A 21,203-nucleotide genomic window follows, 5' to 3' on the forward strand; every position below is an offset into this window, starting at 1 on the left:
AGAGAATGATATAAATTGTTTAAGAAGGGAAGAGGATCGAAGACGGAAGACGTGGCGAGAGGAGAATTGAAGTACTTACTAACTCGGAGGAGGGGGGCAAGATTGGCGGGCGAGAGACTTCCGCTGGTAAGAAGGGATGAATCTATGGAAATGGAACAATGGATAATGGTGGGATGGTGGGGTTATGACGGTATGCCTCATGGATGACATGATTCTTCACATATAACCGGTCGGCTTTCATCATAACCGTCTATCTACCTCGTTAGATACCATGTATTTTCCTCCCTCTCTTCAAAACAGACGAATTAGCTGATCTACAAGCGCTCTCTTCCATCCGTGGTCATCAAAAATTATCCTACTCTCACCGTTGTCTTCCCTTCTCGAAACCAGGTGTTTTCTCGGTGCAGAGTGCTCCGATGTCCGGATAGCTCACGGTCGCTCCACTCATTACTCCCAACTGGGCCATGCTCCAATAATAGTCTAGGTGGTTAGGTACCCTTTTCCTTCACCGAAAGCTAATGGCAAACTAAATCACGGTTAAATAACTTTTGTTTTCCCCTCATAAACAAAATAGCCGCCGCATGCCTCCCGTCTATCTATATGTGCTTTGTGATACTATATACATACGGTACAGTCATCCCTCCTCGATGTAGCCTGACCCGGTCAAGGCGATTTGCAGCTCGAGAGTAGATGACAGCGAACGACAAGATCGCAGTCGCAAGCAATTATGTAGACTACCTCTTCACTCTTGGCGAAGATCTTCAACGGCGTTGGACGCAGTTCCACTCGTACTGGTTCAGAGATAAGCATACTGTGTCATAGCATAGAGACTGACGAACGACTTACCACTCTTCCAGCTTCATCGCCTGTATACACCACGTGAGGAAGGGTCAGAATGCAGCTGATTCCCGCCGAGATATTGGCTCCATTGTCCCGATTGTTGTCAATGTGATGGAGTTGCCGAATGAGTTCCAACTCAAAACGTCCGTCCCGAGAAATCTTGTTCCATATCTTGAGGTTGCACGTTAGCCTTCAACCCGAAGGGAGGGAAAGGACAGGTTTCAAAAAGAGTCAGGGCATCTCACATTGACAACCCCCTTTCTATGACCTGTGAAGATGAGCTCGCGTTCTTGCCACTCATTATCCACGCCTTCGTAGAACACGCAGGACATGACACGATCGTCAATCAATTCACACACGTCTTGATCGAGCAACAGCGCTCCGTTCAGTGTATAGATACTGATGCGGTTTCCACGGCAAACCATAATCTCTCCCGTTACATCATTTATCCGGGCACACTGGGCTGAGGTCAACCTTTGTCGGAAACAGCAGGTTTGCTTTATCAATTGGCGGGCATCACTTACGTCAACAGGGCCGCTATCTGGGAGCTCTCGGACAAAAGTATGCTGATTGAGATCCCAGAGCATGATCTGGCCATCTGTAGAGGCGGAAAGTAGGGCGCTGAACGAGCGTGAGACAGCGAGAACATTGACAGGATTGCGATGTCCAAAAAGTGATCCTGCGGGCTGCAAGTCTACCGATTTGGCAGTTGAGCTATATGTCCATATCGATACAACACAATCTGTGCCCGAGGTGACCAATGTCCGAGAGTCTGCAAAAATTGTACAGGACAATTGCCCAATATGCAAATGCTCGAAATGACCAAGAATCTGTGCTTGTTAGTATATACCTGAGACAGCCTATGTGAGTAGCATGCGTATAGTTACCTTCCGGCTGTCCGCAGAGTAGAACCGAACACTTCCATCAAAAAATCCCCATTCCATATATTTGTCGTAGTTGGGAGGGATATTCAGTCTGAGCGGAGCGGCACAAAGCAAGCGGTCATGCTTCATCGATAAGGTCGAAACTTGTTCTCCGATATCTTTATCCATCATTAGCGCCCAAGGCCACAACCGCAACAGGCCAGGAGCCTTACCTAGCAGGGAGAGAGGAAGCTGTGTAAGCGATTCAGCTAGGCGGTCGAGTCGTGGAACTTTATGTCGTGTATCTTCTCTCGGAGGGTGAGGTCGAGTGAAAATTTGGTGCGGTGTCTGGCCAAAGTTGTGTATGATACCAATTGTGGCCAGCCGTTCCACAGGATCATCGATGTTATCAATATCTTTCGCCCCTTGGTACGAAAGATGATGGAAGACGTTGACCGCCTCAATTGCGGCCTCTCCTTTCTGCTTACAGCCAAATACGAGATCAATCCAATGATGCAAATTCTCAGTTACATAAGGACTTTCCAGCGCTTCGCGATGCTTTGCGATGAAGATCTTCGGGTCGCCCTTAGCCCACGGCGGCAATTCCACCGAATCGATAGCTGTTGTCATGTTCTGAAGAAGGCCGAAGTCGTACTTGTTGGAGTTGACGAGAAATTCTGAAAGATAGAAGAACTCGGGGGTCAATTCTCGGACATCAGACATATTGCCACGGGAGGCCGATTCCCACGCTTTTCCAATGGAATAGAAGAGACGGTCAGCGTGATCGAATGTCCCACCCTGGAGGAGGAGATATGATTTTACGAAAGGCTGCAGGCGAATGAGATACGAGCAGACAATCATCGCCGACGAATAGTGCGTTCCATAATGGAATGGCGGAGCATCCCCGTCGCCCATTTCAGCAAAAGCCTTGTACCGCTCCCTGAATTCGGCCTCCCGCTCTAGTGTCTGGCATCCCATAGGTTTTGACAGGTCACGAAAAGCTTTGGGGTCTGTCAAGTCCAATTCCTCGCTAGTGTAATCTGCCAGCACCCACGGAAAAACTGGGTACTGTGTCAGATCGTTAAACGTCCTTCCAGCGAGCGTGTTGATCAGCATGAGATAATGGAAGTTGGATATTTCGCCCTTGATCCATTTCCGTGTGGCTGGGTGCAGAGGCGAATGACCGAAGACACTGGCAAATTTGGAACCGAGGGACTGCGGCGCATCCTCCTGGCTTCGAAGGGTTTCAAATCTCCACACGTCTTCCGGCCGCGAGTGGCCAGCACTACCGGTCACTTGCGGAGCCTTGCTCGCGAGCTGGCTGCATAGATTATCTCGGGCTCGAGAAGAGATCAACGTCAGCAGGTAGCTGGTACCGTCGGTGAAGAAGACCTCGAGAGCGACATCACGGAAAAGGAATCGTCTTTTGGAAACGCTGACCAAATCAGACCATTTCCAGCTTCTGGTCTCGTGTTCCTGTGTCCTACGCTCAAAGGATTCTCTGCCGGCAATCATGCGAACGTAGGGATCACGCTCATCCGGGGGTGCTTGCCAGACGTTCACTATCTCACCATCGGACCTTTGAAAAAAGTTATCCAAGATATAGATGTGATCTTTGCCAAGAATCAACAGGCCCTCGCATGCTTCCAAGCCAATAATTCGAGACATATTGCATACATTTTCGACCTGGTCGCCCCGATGGAGACTTCGCATAACCTTTCTGTTTTTATCTTCATAGTCTTCGAGATCAGCTTTAGGGTCATCGATCATCTCGAAGCTCTCTTCCAGGACACTTCTACTGTCCGAGTGGGCATCCTGCTGATTGTCGTCCATATTCTCTGCGGCCAAGACCGTAGGTGTCAAGCCTGTTGTATTACCGTTGGGTGATGGTTGCACCTGGGTGTCGATTTTGATAGCTGGGGGTTCCGATGCTTTCCGTTTCGGTTGATAATCTTGACGTTCTCCCGACTCATCTGGAACCATGCGAAGTCGCATACGGCTTCGTCCTTCTGTCTGGTCCAGGCGCCATTTCCTATCCTTGTCTTCTGCAAGAACTCCTCCAAACCGCTTTAGATCCATGGTCATGTGAGAGAATGCGGTCCACATGAATACTGAGTTATCCTGCTGATCCTGCAGCGCTCGTTGATATTTCAAAAACTCAGACGCCGATATGTTCGAGACCCAATGGGGAAAGGTTGTCTCGTGTTTACGTGTCACTTCTTCACTGAGTCTTTCTAATTGATTCCAGTGTCGTAATTTCTCCTGGCGCTTGGAGGCTCTTGCACGGGTCGAAGAGTCAATGTTTGAGCTCTCTTCTTGGGCGAAAGTCTCCCATGACCTGGACAGCAACGCGAGAAACAGTGCATTGAGATCGTCTTGATGGCCATCGACCCACTGTAGGAAAGCTTTGTCCTCCATACCTACAAGGGCTTCAAAGCCATCAGAAAGCCGTTTCTGCAAGGGAATGGCCGCCTGACTCAAAATAGCAGACATCTCAGCGGGCTTTTGCACGAGAATGACTCTCCACAAGCCCGCTGCAGCAAGGCGAACGTCCCAATCTTGGCTGATCAGTTTTGTGTAGAGGAGGTAGCACAATAGCCGCAGATAATCTGATTGCACTTCACCTTCGGAAAGCAGGACCACTTGCCAGTAGCTCAAACGATTCAAGAACTCACAGGCCTCTCTGTCATCCACTTCTGATAATTTGAGCAGAACAACACGGAACAGAGTGGACCGTATGGTTGTGACCGCTTGGCTACATAGTCTTACACTCTTCAGACTTGAAACATTCGACTGCTGAAGATATTCCAGGATTGCGCCCGCAAATTCGAGAGCATGAGTTGCACCGTCAATGAACCAGCCCTCATATACTGCTTCTCCAACATGGGTAGCAAATCGTCCTATGTTAGAAAGCGCTCGCGGTTCCAGAAGAACTTGCGGTTTAGAGATTGTAACATCTCGCAGTCTGGAAAGGAGGCTCCGCAATATCCAGGAGTTGAAATACGATTGTTGCTCCAGAGTGCACGTCGGCGTCTTGAGGTATAAACCAAGTCCAGCAAAATCCTTTCGCTCCAGCAATTGATCGCAGAACACAGATAGAACTAGACTTAGAATTGCTTGCACAAGAGGATGGTCTGTAGCTGTCATATCAGGAGGAGACCCGAGCGGTATGAAAGATTTGTGTATACGTGCAAACGAAGGCGAGAACTTGGTCCTATCTGATGAGACGAGGATGAAAGATGATCCGCGTCGCAGTGGACCAGCTTGTCTTTCACGACTGCTAGACCCTTCAACTGTTGTGGTGTGCAATCCTGCTGTTCCACTTGAACGCGGTCGAACAGGTAAAGTATGATCATGAGAATTGGTTTTAGCAGCACGAGACCTGAGTTCAAAATCTGTGCTTGAATTGTCCGAACCAACGACAACCGGAAATGTGACATATAGCAACCACTGGACGTAATCTGACTGTGCAGCAAAGTCCCTGAAGTCGGCAGATTTCTGATGTAAATCAGCAAACAACCCAACAACGGCGTCCAAGAGAGAAATTTGCTTTGTCGGTTCAGTCACCCGTATAGTCAATGACGCGGGAGGAGATTCAAGCCGAACTGCAGACTTTTGCAGAGACTCGGTGCCATGGACACCAGAAGAAGATAATTCGTCAGCTGATATTACACTTTGTAATCCCAATTGCATCATTTCCATGAGTACGGGGAGGATTTCAGGAAAAGCAACTCGGGGCTGGCCATTTGACGAGAGGATCTCTATCAACCCTGGTCGATTGAATGGCAGATCCAGCCTCATATCGCCGACATCGAGACCAAAGAGGATGCTGAGACAAATACACCATATGGCGGGTACCTTCCACCAGCTTCTCAGACGATGTCGCAGGATAATATAGCCTCCAGTTTTCTCGGAGAACTTCTTACTGTAGACATCGCCGTGGCTGACTATCAAACGAGCCAAGATCTTGGTCGCGAGGGCGACAATTTCAGGTTCATCCTCACAAATGAGATACAGAAGCCACTACAGCAGGAAATGTCAAAACCGCCGATGAAAACACAACGTGGGAAGACTTTTTTTCATACCTTGTTCGTCACAGAACGCGCAAACTTTTTGAGTGGTATAAGGTCATGAGAATCGCAGAGGACAGAAGAGTACATTCGTAGCATCTCAACTGCTATCTTTGTGCTTGATACGCAGTCCCCTCGCTCCGCCGATGCTGCAATCTGTGGAGAACCGGCGGTGAATCGCAAACTCTTCTTTTTCTGGAGTCTGCTCCGTTCTCTGGTCTTATGAATAGCATAAGTGATGAAGAGAGCCAAGGAACGGAAGAGATCTGCAGAAAGACAGCTTTCCATGAGAGACCGAAAAGCAGAAACTAGAAGACTTAGGGATTCAGAGGTGAACTCGTCACCCTTGAGCGCCTCTAGTAACCTCTTGTTGACGCCTATACAAATCGTCAGCGAGGAGAGAGGTGTAGAAGGCGCAAAGGGAAAGGTATGAACATACGCATGCGAGAAAGACGTTTTGCATTGAACCGGCGATAGTTACTTTCACCAGCGAATGTGGAGAATTGAGAGTAGTATAAACTCAGTTGAGCGTAATCCCCTAGTCTCCAGATGTCGAGATCCACAAGCAAGACCCTGTAGGCCAGTGGATTTGTAATTATCGATCGGTTAGGGTGCTCGAAATCATATCCAACGAATTTGAGAGTCAGTCGAAGAAGGTCAAGACCCAAGGCATACCGTTCCTCGAGATTGGAGCAGATGCTAGAAGCCCTACTTGTCGCCGAACTATTCCCCAGCCCAAATTTATCTCGAAGTATCGCTGCAAGAATCCCGTACCCATTTTCCCTTTCCATTGCTTCACTATTTCGCCAATTGTCCTGTACAGCTTCGTACAACGCTTCAACCGCAAGAGTCAAGCATTCCGCGGTTTTTGCAGCATGCACCAGACTCAAGTGGACCGCCGCACAACCTCCGATGCGCCAACTAACGTCGTCAAGTGAATGAGGGACTGAAACAACTGGGTCTCCTGTCAAAACACCCATACCATGGGCCTGCGTCAAAGCGTCGTTCAACGAGGGAACGGCGCCATTGGCAGCTACTGCATTGCCGCCCGCCTTCGTCAACAGATGCAGATTCTTGATGGCTTTCCTGGAAAGACTCTTGATGAGCTGAGACTCATCAATGTTGTTATTATCGTCATCATCTAACACGGACATGGGTGAGATGTTAATCAAGATCGACCCTTCACGGATCAGAACGCTTGCTTTTCGTCGAATCGCAGTGACGATATCTGACGTTTCCTCCTTGCCAGGGTGCAGGTGCTCGTTTCGCAGGTTAAGCGTCGCGGAGGCCTTATAAGTTTGAAAAGAGCCCAGGCAATCTTGGAAATTGCCAAAATATCGAGGGCCCAGGTTGTAAAAGACAGCAACCATATCATCACTGTGGGCTTCCTCAAAGAGGATTGCATTCGCCAGGGACCAGCGTGATACAGAGACAGCCTTCCCAAGTTTCATCGCCAAATCTTGGGGGGTGCCAAAGAATGCCTGCACACGTGGCAATCGATTAGGAGTATTAGATACGGGCACACACGGGTAGTCAATCCTTAACTGCTCCACAAATTCGCCGTCAATGAACAAAGAAGCCCGGGAGTGCGATGGTGGCCTAGGCTTTTTATGCACCACACATATGTGATACCAACGGTTCGGTTCGAAAGCCATCGACTTGAATCGAACACTAGGACGAGTTCCTCTGATTGAAGTTTGTAAAATAAAGTTGCGAGTGTCTCTCTCGAGATACGCCAGTAAAAAACATGATTGACTCGCGTCAAAGGCGCCAAATATTGTAGTGTGTGTACTTGGATCGAATCTATCGAACCGCGCCCACACTGCAATAGTGTAACCTGAGGAAGTAACGGGAGGGAATGGTCGACCCAGGGTCGAAAACTCCAAGGAGGAATACCCATGGAGTGACATGTCGAACTGTATCAATGGGGGGTCTTTGGAACACTTTAGAACATCGACGAGGAACCGTAGCATTCTTGCACAACCATGGGCTTGCCGATACAAGGTAGCCGCATCCTCCAGACTAGTCAATCCTTGAGCACAAAGAAGTTGAGCCATGTCCTGGTAAATTATTCTCTCTGATTCTAGACGGTCACTTCCGAACAGAATAGGCAGTATTGAACTTAATATCCCAGTGGCGTGTAGCGCTGTCAGATTTCTTTGAGACTGATGAGCCAACTGACACAGGCATGCGGGCAAAACTAGCCTCTGAACTCTGTAGTCGGAAGGAGAAGACCCCGATTGCTTCAACCACCCTTTCAGAAACGGTCCCAAAAGTTCCGGCACCTCGACGGTCTCCGAGCTCCCCATGCGTCGATCAACTTCCGCCTTAACATCCTGCTGAAGCAATTTTTGGACTGATTGAAACTTCGCGTTGAGTGTGGTAAAGATATCAGCAACCGCTTCCTGACAGAGAGCCGCAGCCAGGATGCCACCATAAAATTGTTCCGTATCACCCTGAGCGCTGTTAAATTTCGGGACTATTATGTCCAGTGCTTCCTGCAGAGCTGCTGTACCTCCGCCGGATATCCGTCTTGCAAAGTAACGTCTGTTCCCGAAATTCCCCTTCAAGCTCTCGGCCAGGACGGCTAAAGCATCTTTGTAGAGGGTCAAGAGAGATCTTCTCTCTTCTGCGGATAACTCTGTCGGCTCGTACAGATGCGAGAGCTTCTTCACGAGCTGTAGTAACGTCTCGAAGCCATCAAGATGTCGAAAGGCCTCCTGGGCTTCTCTTGGACGATCATTATCAAGGAAGGTATGACGCAGACGTAGCAAAGATTCAGTCGCGGTATGAAATTGCTGCGAGGCAAACGTCTGCTTGTCGCAATTATCGCAGGTAGCTTTGAGCTCTTGAATAAGTGGCACTAATTCGGTAGCAGCAGCTGATCGTTCCGTCGACGAGGAAGTGAAGGGAGGAAGGTTGGAAGTAGGCTTGCTCATCTCGCCGCTTAAGATTTACCCTCGACTATCGACCTGATGGCCAACGACCATCAGACACCATGAAGCTGCTCTTGGCGTTATGATGAAGGCGGTCTGCATTGGTATGTGTACTGCTACCAAGTCGTCCTGGAGTAATCAAATGAGGACCTGCTGGTCAGCAGACGAGTGGCCGCGCGATAATGATGTGAAACCTAACGAGGGGTAGACAGCTCCTGTTAGATTACCAATTCAGGGAATTTTCAGCTTCGAATAGACTAGACTTACACACTATCCAATTTAATCCTTGGCTCATTCCGGATGTCACTCAAAGCATCCCTTCTCTCCTCACGACCGCGGGGAAATACACCAAACCGAAATGTGTGGCTGAGTGTCCAATCTTCCTTCCTCGAGCGGAGACTATCAGGTGACGAAAGTGGCCATTCCTGTGTGATAGCTATTATTGGACAGCTATCGATATCGATAAGCATGGTGTCCTTATCATTGTTGCTTCTGAGTGGGTTCACGTCCGTGGTATTAGGTTATGTAAGATGCGGGTATCACTCCCATACTCAGGGCAGGCACCCGGCAACATTACTCAGGTCGATCAGCCTGATTTCCTGCTATTTTAGTTGTCAGGCGAGCACTCAAAGGGAGCACGCGACTCGATGGATATATTGCTGTTCTGAACTTCGATCCGCAAGAACTTTGGGCTTTGTGTGGCTGAGTATTATGCTACAGGTACCTGCAGTGTATAGTCCCTAAGCTCAGGTACCTATTTAATTACAGGGAACACTCAGTTAACACTACAAAAGTTGTTATGAGGGGCGTGTAAAATCACATTTGCTGTTCAGCGTCATTTCTAGCCAATGAAGCTGTCAACTTATCATCATTGAGTCACTCTTAATATCTGCCTTGCACATGAGGAATGATAGGTTAAGACGCAAGTACCTACTACTAGTACCTAGGTAGCTAGCCCTCTGCTCCACCCGGCTACGCCTCACTCCATGTCCCTAAGGTACCAGACAGGCTATAGCAAGTAGTACGGACCCAGCTTTACGCTGGTACGAATACAGGGCAATTCGTAATCAGTGCTCTTATCTTTCCAGGTTGTGGGGAATTTTACGTACCATGATAGAAGGATCTACCATGCCATGATGCGGATGATTCATACCATTACCGTTCCGTTACCTACCGCCCGTCCGCCATACCCCAGGTCTTACCCGCCGCGCTAAACTGGGCTGATCGACAGCCAGTCAGGCTGCGTGCTCCTGGTCATCTGCCGTAAGTTACGGTATCCCGGGTTGCATCATCCTCTGCTGCCCTTGCCTGCTGAGGAGTCCATTAGTAGGCAGTTCTCCTCTTCTTCTACTCCAACCTCCCCCATCCTCGTCTTCATCCTTCATCTCTCCTTCATCCAACTTCAACCACCAATTCCATCTTTCATCTTATTATTCCATCTGTTTCGTGACTTTTTGTCCTAGTCGTCCGTCATGAAAGGCTATTTCAGCCTTTCTATACTCCCGTTGCTCGTCGCGGCGTCCCCTGTCGTTGTTGACTCCATCCACAATGGAGCCGCCCCCGTTCTCTCGTCCATGAACGCCAAGGAGGTTCCAGACTCCTACATTGTTGTTTTCAAGAAGCACGTCAATGCTGAGTCCGCGGCTGCTCATCACTCGTGGGTGCAGGACATCCACAGTGCTCAGAACGAGCGGGTCGAGTTGAGGAAACGCTCCCTCTTCGGGTTCGGTGAGGAGGCCTACCTCGGTCTGAAGAACACCTTCGACATTGCTGGCTCACTTGTGGGCTACTCGGGACACTTCCACGAAGATGTTATTGAGCAAGTTCGCAAACACCCTGATGTAAGTGGCCTGTTAGAACCCTTACGTAGTCACTGCATGGAGCCATAGCTAATCGGACTCTTTCCAGGTTGACTATATCGAGAAGGACTCCGAGGTTCACACTATGGAGGATCCCACTGTCGAGAAGAGCGCTCCTTGGGGTCTTGCCCGTATCTCTCATCGTGACAGCCTCTCCTTTGGTACATTCAACAAGTACCTGTATGCATCGGAGGGCGGTGAGGGCGTTGATGCCTACACCATTGACACCGGCATCAACGTCGACCATGTTGATTTCGAAGGTCGTGCCAAGTGGGGCAAGACCATTCCTACCGATGATGAGGACGCTGATGGCAATGGTCACGGAACGCACTGCTCTGGAACCATTGCCGGTCGGAAGTATGGTGTCGCTAAGAAGGCCAACCTCTACGCCGTCAAAGTCCTCAGATCAAGTGGCTCTGGTACAATGTCCGATGTCGTGGCTGGCGTCGAGTGGGCTGTCAAGTCTCACCTCAAGAAGGCCAAGGATGCCAAGGACGGTAAGATCAAGGGATTCAAGGGCAGTGTTGCCAACATGAGTCTTGGTGGTGGCAAATCCAGGACGCTTGAAGCTGCTGTCAATGCTGGTGTTGAAGCTGGTCTTCACTTCGCTGTTGCTGCCGGTAACGACAATGCCGATGCCTGCAACTACTCTCCAGCAGCTGCCGAGAATCCCATTACTGTTGGTGCCTCAACACTCCAGGATGAGCGTGCCTACTTCTCCAACTATGGAAAGTGCACTGATATCTTCGCTCCTGGCCTCAACATCCTCTCCACCTGGATTGGCTCTAAGCACGCAGTCAACACCATCTCCGGCACTTCGATGGCGTCTCCCCACATTGCCGGTCTGTTGGCTTACTTTGTGTCTCTGCAGCCTTCTAAGGACTCGGCCTTTGCTGTAGATGAGCTCACTCCTAAGAAGCTCAAGAAGGATATCATCGCCATTGCTACGCAGGGCGCTCTCACAGACATCCCGTCTGACACTCCCAACGTAAGTTACCAGTTCTGTGATTCGACACTACTCGTATGAAGAGAAGAACTAACAGTTTCTATAGCTCCTTGCCTGGAACGGTGGTGGGTCTTCCAACTACACCGACATCGTTGCAAGTGGCGGCTACAAGGTCAATGCCTCCGTCAAGGATCGCTTCGAGGGCCTTGTTCACAAGGCCGAGAAGCTGCTCACCGAGGAGCTTGGTGCCATCTACAGCGAGATTCATGACGCTGCTGTTGCATAGATGTGGAGTCTCATGGTTCAAGGGAATGTATTCATCTTGTGGGACTCGGGAACAGGCCGTTGATGAGGGAATACTGGCGCAGGTTTTTGTCTTTTGCTCTGGCTACATGCAGTTGTCGATGCATTGATTGCATCGCGTGATTTTATCTACTCTCATTTTTACCGTAGTATACACGTCCACAACCCATACTTTTTGACGACTGATTTAGAGGATTGTTTGCCCGCTTCATCAGATTGGCAATTTAAGAATGCGCAATTCCACTTAGATCCAGCATCTATTCAACTGTACATGAGACGGTCTCGGCTCTGGAACTTGTTGATGAAATGGTTTGAGATCAGCACTCACCCAAGGATGTGTCACGCGAACATCAGCACCGTCTTCCGGTGTTATTCTAGGTTTCGCAATTCCCCTACTGAAGTGCGTGATTGATCCGGAATACTCCTCAAGCAAAAGACGAACCATCGTAGCTGAGCGAAACTGGTTGTTTGCCTACCGCTTTGCGATATATATAATCCGTCCTATGAAAAGTGTTCAAATCACTCGCTCTATGAGTATCGAATGGAAACACTTCAGACAGCTAGTAGCATCTTCTCTACTTTCGTAAAGAAACAAAATGCGAAGCCATCACAATAACAATAGACAGAGCTAACACAGACCACTTCTGGGACTACGTTTGACACACAGTGACACCACGCATTCCTTCTGCTTACCTGAAACTAGTCCTGTACGACATGAAACAGAGCCGCATGAACTGGAAAGACCACTTAGCAGATGGTACAAGGTTTTTCCCAAGTGATTTCTGATGCGCTGTGTTGCAACTTTCACGGTAACGCCTTGGGGTTGGGTGGTGTGACCTATGGAAAATGGAAAAGGATGGATCAGGGGTATCTGCATGGATAGTTATCTTTGACGAGTTGAACAACGTCTTTGGTGACCTGGTGTTGAGGTAGTGTGGAGTGGAAGGCTTGATTAGGATATACTAAAACTTGCTGTAGATAGGGGCTGCTGTGCTAACATCTAACATATCCGGCTAGAATGTTTGGGAAGTACCATTCGCTGATAGAAGAGTCCACGACTCTGAGGTCTTGTCATGGGGTAGAAATGGAAACATGTCTTGGAAAGTTCCCTGTATCCGTAGCTTACACACAATGCAGCAAGAAGACATCGCGAAATGAACCAAAGACGGCAGTAGTGATTGTTGGTACAATTGCGATAGAAAGCAAAAGATACCCAGCTGTAATGGATAGATCTATGGTAGATATTGCCGTGAATCAATGAAAAAAGCCCGTAGCTCGCCAATGCGCCTGCGCTATGCATGAAAAGCCGATAAGATCTTCGCCACAGAAATGAGACCCGCAGAAGGATCAAGATCAAAAGAAGCAAAATCCTCCTCTGAACATCGGGAAAGCAGCGACAAATCACCTTCAATCCTGGTCGTCCTCCTCATCGTCACTGCCGGTATCCTGGTCGTCAAGATCCAAGTCCTCGTCTGAGTCACTTCCCCCAAACACATCGCTGTCGACTTCACTGTCGGCCCAGAAGTCTGCATCGTCGGCCTTCTCTGTTGGTCTGTTCATCGAGGACTCATGAGTGGGCATGACGAACCCTTCGGGAATGTCCTTCTTCGATTGCTCAACATCCTTCCTCACCAGCGCCTTGTACGATTCGAAGTCCTTTCGTAGCATGACACCGGCATCAACATTGGCGGGCGACGACACTTCGGCATCATCTAGGAGTGACAGGATCGAGATAAGGACAGACTCGACACGTTGAGCGGGCGACCAGCGTTCCGAAGCTAGCTCGCCTGACATTTCATCCTCACCGGGCGCGTGCAGGATAGATATGCAGAGTTTGCCGTCCGGATAGATGTTGGGGTGGTAAAGAGGGCGGAGAAACCGAAACTCTACATGAGAAATTATGAAGGTCAGGGCTGACCGAGATGAAAACAAGGAACACAGGAGGGGCTCACCAGGCGGGGAGTATGGGTAGTTCTTGGAGAACTTCATGGACGCCTTGAAGTAACCGCCGTAGTACAGAGAGTCCGGGTTTAGTACGATGAGGCCAACATTCCAGTTGAAGATATCTTCGTCATTGAGCTGCCAGGTTCATGTCAGACCGGATGTCACTCATTTGCAAGGATACAGGCGGCAGTAGATCAGGTATTTCTCAAGGTTCGTGATCTCCAAATCCTGATCCTGTAACCTGAATATATCCATACAATAGAGTAGGCGTACCTCGATGTTTACCCAATCCTCCTTAGCCAAGGCCTTGTATTCGTTCATCAAGATACGCTCCGCCATGGCGGCGACAAAGAGTGGAAGCGGCTCGCGAGGTTCGATTGGAGGGACGGAGATGTTCTGTCAAGGAGGGTGTTGCAAAGCGGGTAAGTCGAAAAGAGGCGGCAGAGTAAGCTGGCTAGCACCTTGTCAGAGGTGAATCACAAAGCAAATACTAGTGAATGACACAAAAGAACGGAAGAAGGAATAATACATGGGCAGCTCAGGATGGTCGCCTGAACGATCAAAGGCTGCCTTAGGTTTTGGCCAGGCTTTCCTCTTTGGGTTACGGTGCCGCCGTGGCAATCCATGACGGAAGAACCCGGGGTGGCGCTACACCAGAATAGGAAGAATTACTGCATGCAAAAGACAATCAGTACCTCTGTACCTTGGTCCACAGAGTGGGCAGGCAGGCAGCCATGTCTATCGAGGTGGCCAATTATCAGAAGGCTTTATCAGCATCAATCAAGAATCTTATCTTCATTTTATGACATTTTGACATTGGAGTTGTATCTTTTTCATCGACTTGGACGTCAGAGCAGTCCCTCGATATTTCTTCATTACGGCGTAGTACCTGACGCTATCATACTTAGGTACCTCAAATTTGAGAATCAGAATCCCAGTCAGAATGGGAATGGGAAAAAGCTCTCCAAGTAGATTGAATGTTCTGTCAAAGAAAGCGCGAAGTTAGAGACTGCTCCTTCGTCTTAGGACATGATGATAAGGGGACGGTAGTGTTGGTGGATATGAGATCAGGCCAATAAGACAAGTATCTTGTCACGTCGCATTTGTTTATCTCATCCTGTTGTTGGATGGGATCATGGAGCACACGCACCTTCAGTGAGTCATGCCGACTCGTGCGGCACGACCCCAAGTCTGAGACAATCCTGGCTAGCGCGCAACTATGATTGACAATAACGCCCTCCGTCGGAATCCTAATTGATGACACGAGTCGGATAAGATGGAGATACCGGCCCTCGTCTTGGTTGATCTGCAGCTGCTTGTAATTGGAATTGTGTAAGTTTCTCCGGAGTATATCGGTGTCGGTGTGATGAGGAAGCGAAGAACCTGCAGGAAGCAACAGGTGATAAGTGACGTTGATGGTTGATCACCTGCTCTGGTGCTGACTACTTGAATACTGATGTTCTGCGCCTAGATTATCATAGAGGACAAGGAGCGAAACAAGCATCACGAGATACTCTTTTCCTAGGATTTTGATGAAACTGGCTCGTATTAGAACCTACCATCGTGCTCTGTCCATGAGTGATGATGATAAAGCCTCCGTTTCCTAGGCAGCCCCCGGATAGCGGTGACCCACGAAGTAATCACTCAACTTCCTTGGACGATGATAGCGACGTCTTCAAGCGTTCTGTGTTTCCTAAAGCCGGAAAAGATTCACTTGACCTTTACCAGTCTGACTCACACTCAGAGAAGGAGTTGCATGTGTTGATAAAATAATAGCACAACAAGATCATTGTTGGTGGAGTGCTTTAAAGGTCGATCTGGGTTGCATCGGCCTCTTGCTTCTAGTAGGGAGCTAGCGCCTCTAGTGCTTTAGTCCCAATCTGCTCGCCGCCCCCTTCCCCCCACCCTCGCATTAGTATTAGACTATCATTCTTACAATACTTCTTAGTAAATACTGTCGAATTCGATTCTTCCGGGTTCCGCTGCCACCTTGATTTGACCTCTTCGTATTCATTTCTCTCTTTTTGATCTTTTGCCCTAACTATCTTTGCTTTTCGTTCGTTTAGAAAGAACCCCCGGCAATGTCAGGCTCCTCCTGCATCTCGATGTCGGAAAGCTGTCAGTAACGCGAGTAGCTTTGGCAAGTTCTTGTTCTTTACGCTTCGACGTCATCCACCGCGGGCTACGTTCCAGCACCTGGATGTGAGGCGGAAGAATCGACGTGGCTCTCGTTCTTACTTCTGCTACTTATATTTCTTTCCCAACATAAAAATGTTGCCAGAATGCCGTGGTCCCATTTGGGCCATTGATGACGTTTCTCGTTGCTTTCAGCGCAAGTATGTCTCAAGCGCTCACCTGTTCCTGCAATTTGCGAAGCATTATCTCGGTCTAACGCATTTTGAGTTAATACAGATATCTGCAACTTATATTTCCATTAGCAGCATGCGGTCTCTCCTTATTGTATATCGTACTCCGCGTTGTCCATCGCTACGTTGTGAAAAAGAAGGGAATCGCTTACACGGTCCTCGTGAACGATGAAGCCGAGAACGGTGTATCCAGTACTGGACCAGTTGATGAAGAGGACGGAGAGGACGGAGAGGAAACCGATCCGATGTTATTCAAGGCGACGCAGCTGGAGCAGACGCGATTGGAGCTCGACCGCCCGCGAGGAGAAATCGCCATCATAGCTTTGGAAATAGCTGCATTAGTGGGCTTAGTGACCACGTTTGTCATCGTACTGAACACCAACGCCTGGGGCGACAATGGGACGCTTCCAGCTGTGGGGAAGCTGATTTCATGGGGCTATATACTGTTTTTAGTGCTGGTTCGATTCACTCTTTCAACTTTGAAGCTGCAATCGTCTCCTCGGTTGTGGAACCACACTGCGGCCCTTTATGGTATGCAATGGTTGTTCAACCTCTTCGTGTTTCGATCGGCCGTCATTTACCCCTCGTCGAAACGCGCTTTGACATTGAGCGCCGTCGAGTTTGCACTGTCGACACTGCTCTTCCTCATTGCTGTGACCACACGCAGAGGTAACAAGGCAGTTTTGGTGCAACGTGAAGATGGATTAGAGCCGCCAAGACATCCCATGGCCAGCTTATTGTCACTAGTGACTTTCTCCTGGTTAGATCCACTGATCTGGAAGGGTTACAGGCAGCCGCTTGAACTAGACGACGTCTGGAACTTAACAACATCACAAAAAGCTGCTACAGTTTTGGAGGACTTTCGCCGTAAGCATCCCAAAGGCTCATTAGTCTGGAGGCTCGGGCGCTATTTTTACGGTACGCTCCTGCTACAGGGTGCATGGACGATATTCTCCAATCTCTTCACCTATCTGCCGACCCTCCTTCTCAAAGCTATTCTGGAATATGTCGAGGATCCCAGATCAACAACCGCCTACGCAGCCTGGCTGTACGCGATCCTTCTTTTTTGCTCTGGAGCTATCCAAGGTATCGCTGATGGACAGGCTCTTTGGATTGGCAGAAAGCTAGGCGTCAAGCTTCGCGCTATCATTATCGGCGAAATCTACGCCAAAGCTCTGCGCCGAAAAGCCGCTTCCTCTCCTGATGCACCGAAAAAGAAGGAAGAACCTCAGAAGGTCGGCAAAAAGAACAGGATCTTTTCCTTTGGCCGCAAGAAGAAGAAGGCCACGGTGGACTCTGAGACTCCAGCTCCAGCAGAGTCCGCCAAGGCAGATCCAGCTCAGTTGGCCAATGTCGGCACCATCATCAACCTGATGGCCATTGACTCTTTTAAGGTCAGCGAAGTGGGCGCCTATCTTCACTTTCTCTGGGCTAGCGTTCCAGTTCAAATCATCATTGCTGTCACACTTCTGTATCGACTCCTTGGTTTCAGCTCGTTCGCTGGGATCGTTCTCATGGTCCTTATGCTTCCGGTAAATCTTTTTATTGCCAAAAGCTTCGCTAGGTTGCAGAACCAGATTTTGGCTGGAACGGATGCACGTATCCACGCAACCAACGAGGTCCTTCAGAACATTCGTATTGTTAAATATTTCGCTTGGGAACAGCGTTTCCAAGATATTATTGACGAGAAGCGCAGAGCGGAGTTGAAATCGCTACGGAATCGCTACATTCTGTGGTCATTCGCGGCAACGGTTTGGTACGGCACACCAATTCTCATCACCTTCACCTCATTCTTCTTGTATACGGTGGTTGAAAAGAAGAAACTGACACCATCGGTCGCTTTCCCGGCTTTGTCGATGTTCTCCTTACTCCGCGTACCCTTGGATCAGCTGGCCGATATGGTTGCTCATGTTCAAGAATCAAAAGTCTCCTTAGACCGTGTGGATACGTATCTCAATGAAGAGGAGACAGAGAAGTACAGCATATTGAGCACAGGCACGGATCCTGAAACAACGCCTAAAATTGCATTGGAGAACGCTACTCTTTCCTGGGGCACACCCAAGAAAGACAGCCATGGGGACGCCTCTGACAACGGGGAGGCCTTCCGTTTGATCAATATGAACGTGTCCTTCCATATTGGTAAACTCAATATCATCGCCGGGCCCACTGGTTCTGGAAAGACATCCTTATTGATGGCACTTTTGGGTGAAATGAAACTGCTGGAAGGCAGAGTCCATCTACCGGGCGGAACGGCCAATCGAGCTGAATTGCCCGTTGATCCCCAAACTGGACTCATTGAGAGTGTCGCATACTGTGCACAAGAAGCATGGCTTGTCAATGCTACGGTCAAAGAGAACATTGTGTTCGCTTCTCCTTTTGACGAGAGTCGCTACAGGGCCGTTATCAAAGCCTGTGCTCTCGAGCGCGACTTGTCCATTCTCGACGCCGGCGATCAAACCATGGTTGGCGAGAAAGGTATCAGTCTTTCTGGAGGACAGAAGCAGAGAATCTCACTGGCTCGCGCTATCTACAGCAGGGCTCGTCATCTATTGCTCGATGACTGTCTCAGTGCTGTGGACTCTCACACAGCAAAGCACATTTTCCGAGAGGCTCTCAGAGGTCCACTGATGATGAACCGAACCTGTGTACTTGTAACTCACAACGTCGCTCTGACAGTTCCTCAAGCCGATTTTGTCGTCGCCCTCGACAATGGTAAGATTACCGCTCAAGGTCGCCCAGATGATGTCGCCAGTTCGGGCGTTTTTGGTGAAGACTATTTCAAGTCTCGGCCCACCTCGAGAGCCAGTACCCCTCGTTTATCACGCATGCCATCTGACGGGGGTGACGGACACACGGAGGAACAGCCCTCGACAAACGGGAAGGTGAACGGATCTAGCAAACCGACTACGCAGGATCAGAAAGGGGACAATGTACAGTCGAAGCTGACTGAATCAAAAGCTGTCGGAAGTATCAAGTGGTCGACCATTCAGCTTTACCTCAGATCGATGGGTCCCTGGTACTACTGGATAAGTGCTGCTCTTGTCTTCAGCTTGCAGCAAGTGGGATCCGTCTCAACCAACATCTGGATCAGACAGTGGGCGAATTCCTATCAGGTTGAAGCAAACGACTCAGTTGATGCTGGCACTTACGCTGCCGTGACAACATTCAAATTCCCGTCATTTAATGCTGGGGGCGTTCCGCGCACTTCCAACTCTTACGTTCCCCAGTTCGGTGTACAACGAAGTCCAGCGACCGATGGCGATGTCAACGTCTCCTACTATTTGGGAGTCTACGCATTTCTAGGAATTGGCTACGTCCTAATCTCCCTATTGAGGGAGGGTGTTCTCTTCTGGGGCTCTCTCAACGCATCTTCCCGGATCCACAGGCGCCTTCTAGAAACCGTGATGCATGCCAAGTTCAAGTTCTTCGATTCAACCCCACTGGGTCAGTTGATGAACCGGTTCTCCAAGGATATAGAAGCTGTCGACCAAGAAGTCGCCCCTGTCGCTATTGGTATGATTCACTGCTTGGCATCCGTCATCATGATAGTGATTTTGATCTCTGTCATAACTCCTGGTTTCCTGATCGCGGCGATCTTCATATCTATGATCTATTTCGCTCTAGGGGCTGTTTATCTCAACGCGTCTCGTGATATGAAGAGACTGGAGTCGGTACAGCGAAGTCCTCTTTACCAGCAGTTCGGCGAGACCTTGAACGGCATCGTCACCATTCGTGCGTATGGCGATGGTCCGCGGTTCATAGTCGACAATCACCGGCGCATCAATGCCTACAACCGTCCCCACATATATCTCTGGGCTGCAAATCGCTGGCTGGCATTCCGTGTGGACATCACTGGCGCCTTAGTTTCGTTCTTCACAGCCACTTTCGTTCTGATCAATATCGGGAAGATCGACGCTGGTGCTGCTGGCCTGTCGCTCACGTATGCAGTTACTTTCACCGAGAACGTCCTGTGGCTGGTTCGCCTGTACTCAGAAATTCAGCAGAGCATGAACTCGGTTGAACGAGTGAAAGAGTACCTTGACGTTGAGCAAGAAGCCAAGGCAGTAATTGTCGACTCGAGGCCGCCGGCCGATTGGCCCACTGGAGGCGCCGTCAAATTCATGAATTACACTACCCGGTATCGGGCTGACCTTGATCCTGTCCTTCGAAGTGTGTCGTTTGCAGTCAAGCCCGGAGAAAAGGTCGGTATCGTTGGCCGCACAGGTGCCGGAAAAAGCTCCCTCGCGCTTGCGCTTTTCCGGGGACTTGAGGCAGAACAGGGTCAGATTCTCATCGATGGACTAGACATTGGCACCATTGGACTCCGCGACTTGCGGGAGGCAATTACGATTGTGCCCCAGGATCCAACTCTTTTCACAGGGACTATTCGAAGCAACCTTGATCCGTTCCACCTATTCAGCGATGAACAGATCTTCACCGCCCTTCGTCGTGTCCACCTCATCGGGTCGGGAACGTCAGGATCGGCAACTCCTATTACGGCCAGCACCGGGTCAGTCGCTGAACCGCACCTCATATCGACCCATGGAGCCGACGTGGATGGCGCCGCTGTTCAAGACAATAAGAATATCTTCCGCAACTTGGAGTCTCCAGTCTCTGAATCAGGCTCGAATCTGTCTCAAGGCCAGAGGCAGCTTCTCTGCCTTGCGCGTGCCCTTTTGAAGAACCCCAAGGTTCTGATGATGGATGAGGCGACCGCATCTATTGACTACAACACTGATTCCAAGATCCAAGAAACGTTGCGGGAATTGCGAGAGAGCACCATCATCACAATTGCACACCGCCTGCAAACCATCATTGACTATGATAAAGTCTTAGTGCTTGATCATGGCCGGGTCATTGAGTACGATCATCCCTGGACGCTGATCAACAAGCAAGATGGGCTGTTCCGTAGCATGTGCGAGAATAGTGGCAATCTAGAGGTCCTCTTGGACGGCGCGAAAAAGGCATGGGAAAACAAGCGCCTTGTTGATGACTCATAGAGCTCTATACATAACTACATACTGCTTGTTATTCATCTCCTTTCTCTTCGTCGTTCCGGTTCCTGTTACACCTACA

The 21,203-nt window shown here is 49.4% G+C and overlaps 4 protein-coding genes across 4 annotated transcripts; 2 read left to right on the top strand and 2 right to left on the bottom strand.

Annotated features, from left to right (window-relative positions):
• Positions 1-761: 761 nt before the first annotated feature.
• NFIA_078110 (Beige/BEACH domain protein) lies at positions 762-8,712 on the bottom strand (the record flags this gene model as incomplete). The annotated part of the gene is made up of 8 exons (XM_001259767.1): positions 762-791; positions 847-1,011; positions 1,086-1,298; positions 1,365-1,670; positions 1,728-1,882; positions 1,937-5,726; positions 5,789-6,150; positions 6,213-8,712. The coding sequence occupies 8 exons, from the start codon at positions 8,710-8,712 to the stop codon at positions 762-764; spliced, it is 7,521 nt and encodes a 2,506-aa protein (XP_001259768.1).
• A 1,469-nt stretch (positions 8,713-10,181) lies between these two features.
• NFIA_078120 (S8 family peptidase) lies at positions 10,182-11,800 on the top strand (the record flags this gene model as incomplete). Its single annotated transcript, XM_001259768.1, has 3 exons — positions 10,182-10,550; positions 10,618-11,556; positions 11,621-11,800. 3 exons carry the CDS (start codon positions 10,182-10,184, stop codon positions 11,798-11,800), a joined length of 1,488 nt encoding a protein of 495 aa, XP_001259769.1.
• A 1,424-nt stretch (positions 11,801-13,224) lies between these two features.
• NFIA_078130 (putative ubiquitin conjugating enzyme (UbcC)) lies at positions 13,225-14,100 on the bottom strand (the record flags this gene model as incomplete). Its single annotated transcript, XM_001259769.1, has 3 exons — positions 13,225-13,703; positions 13,770-13,896; positions 14,035-14,100. The coding sequence occupies 3 exons, from the start codon at positions 14,098-14,100 to the stop codon at positions 13,225-13,227; spliced, it is 672 nt and encodes a 223-aa protein (XP_001259770.1).
• Positions 14,101-16,032: 1,932 nt separating this feature from the next.
• On the top strand, positions 16,033-21,127 carry NFIA_078140 (putative ABC bile acid transporter; the record flags this gene model as incomplete). Its single annotated transcript, XM_001259770.1, has 2 exons — positions 16,033-16,097; positions 16,174-21,127. The coding sequence occupies 2 exons, from the start codon at positions 16,033-16,035 to the stop codon at positions 21,125-21,127; spliced, it is 5,019 nt and encodes a 1,672-aa protein (XP_001259771.1).
• Between the last annotated feature and the right edge of the window lie 76 nt (positions 21,128-21,203).

Source organism: Aspergillus fischeri, genomic scaffold (genome assembly GCF_000149645.3).
Source record: "Aspergillus fischeri NRRL 181 1099437636264 genomic scaffold, whole genome shotgun sequence".
Classification (NCBI taxonomy): Eukaryota; Fungi; Ascomycota; class Eurotiomycetes; order Eurotiales; family Aspergillaceae; genus Aspergillus; species Aspergillus fischeri.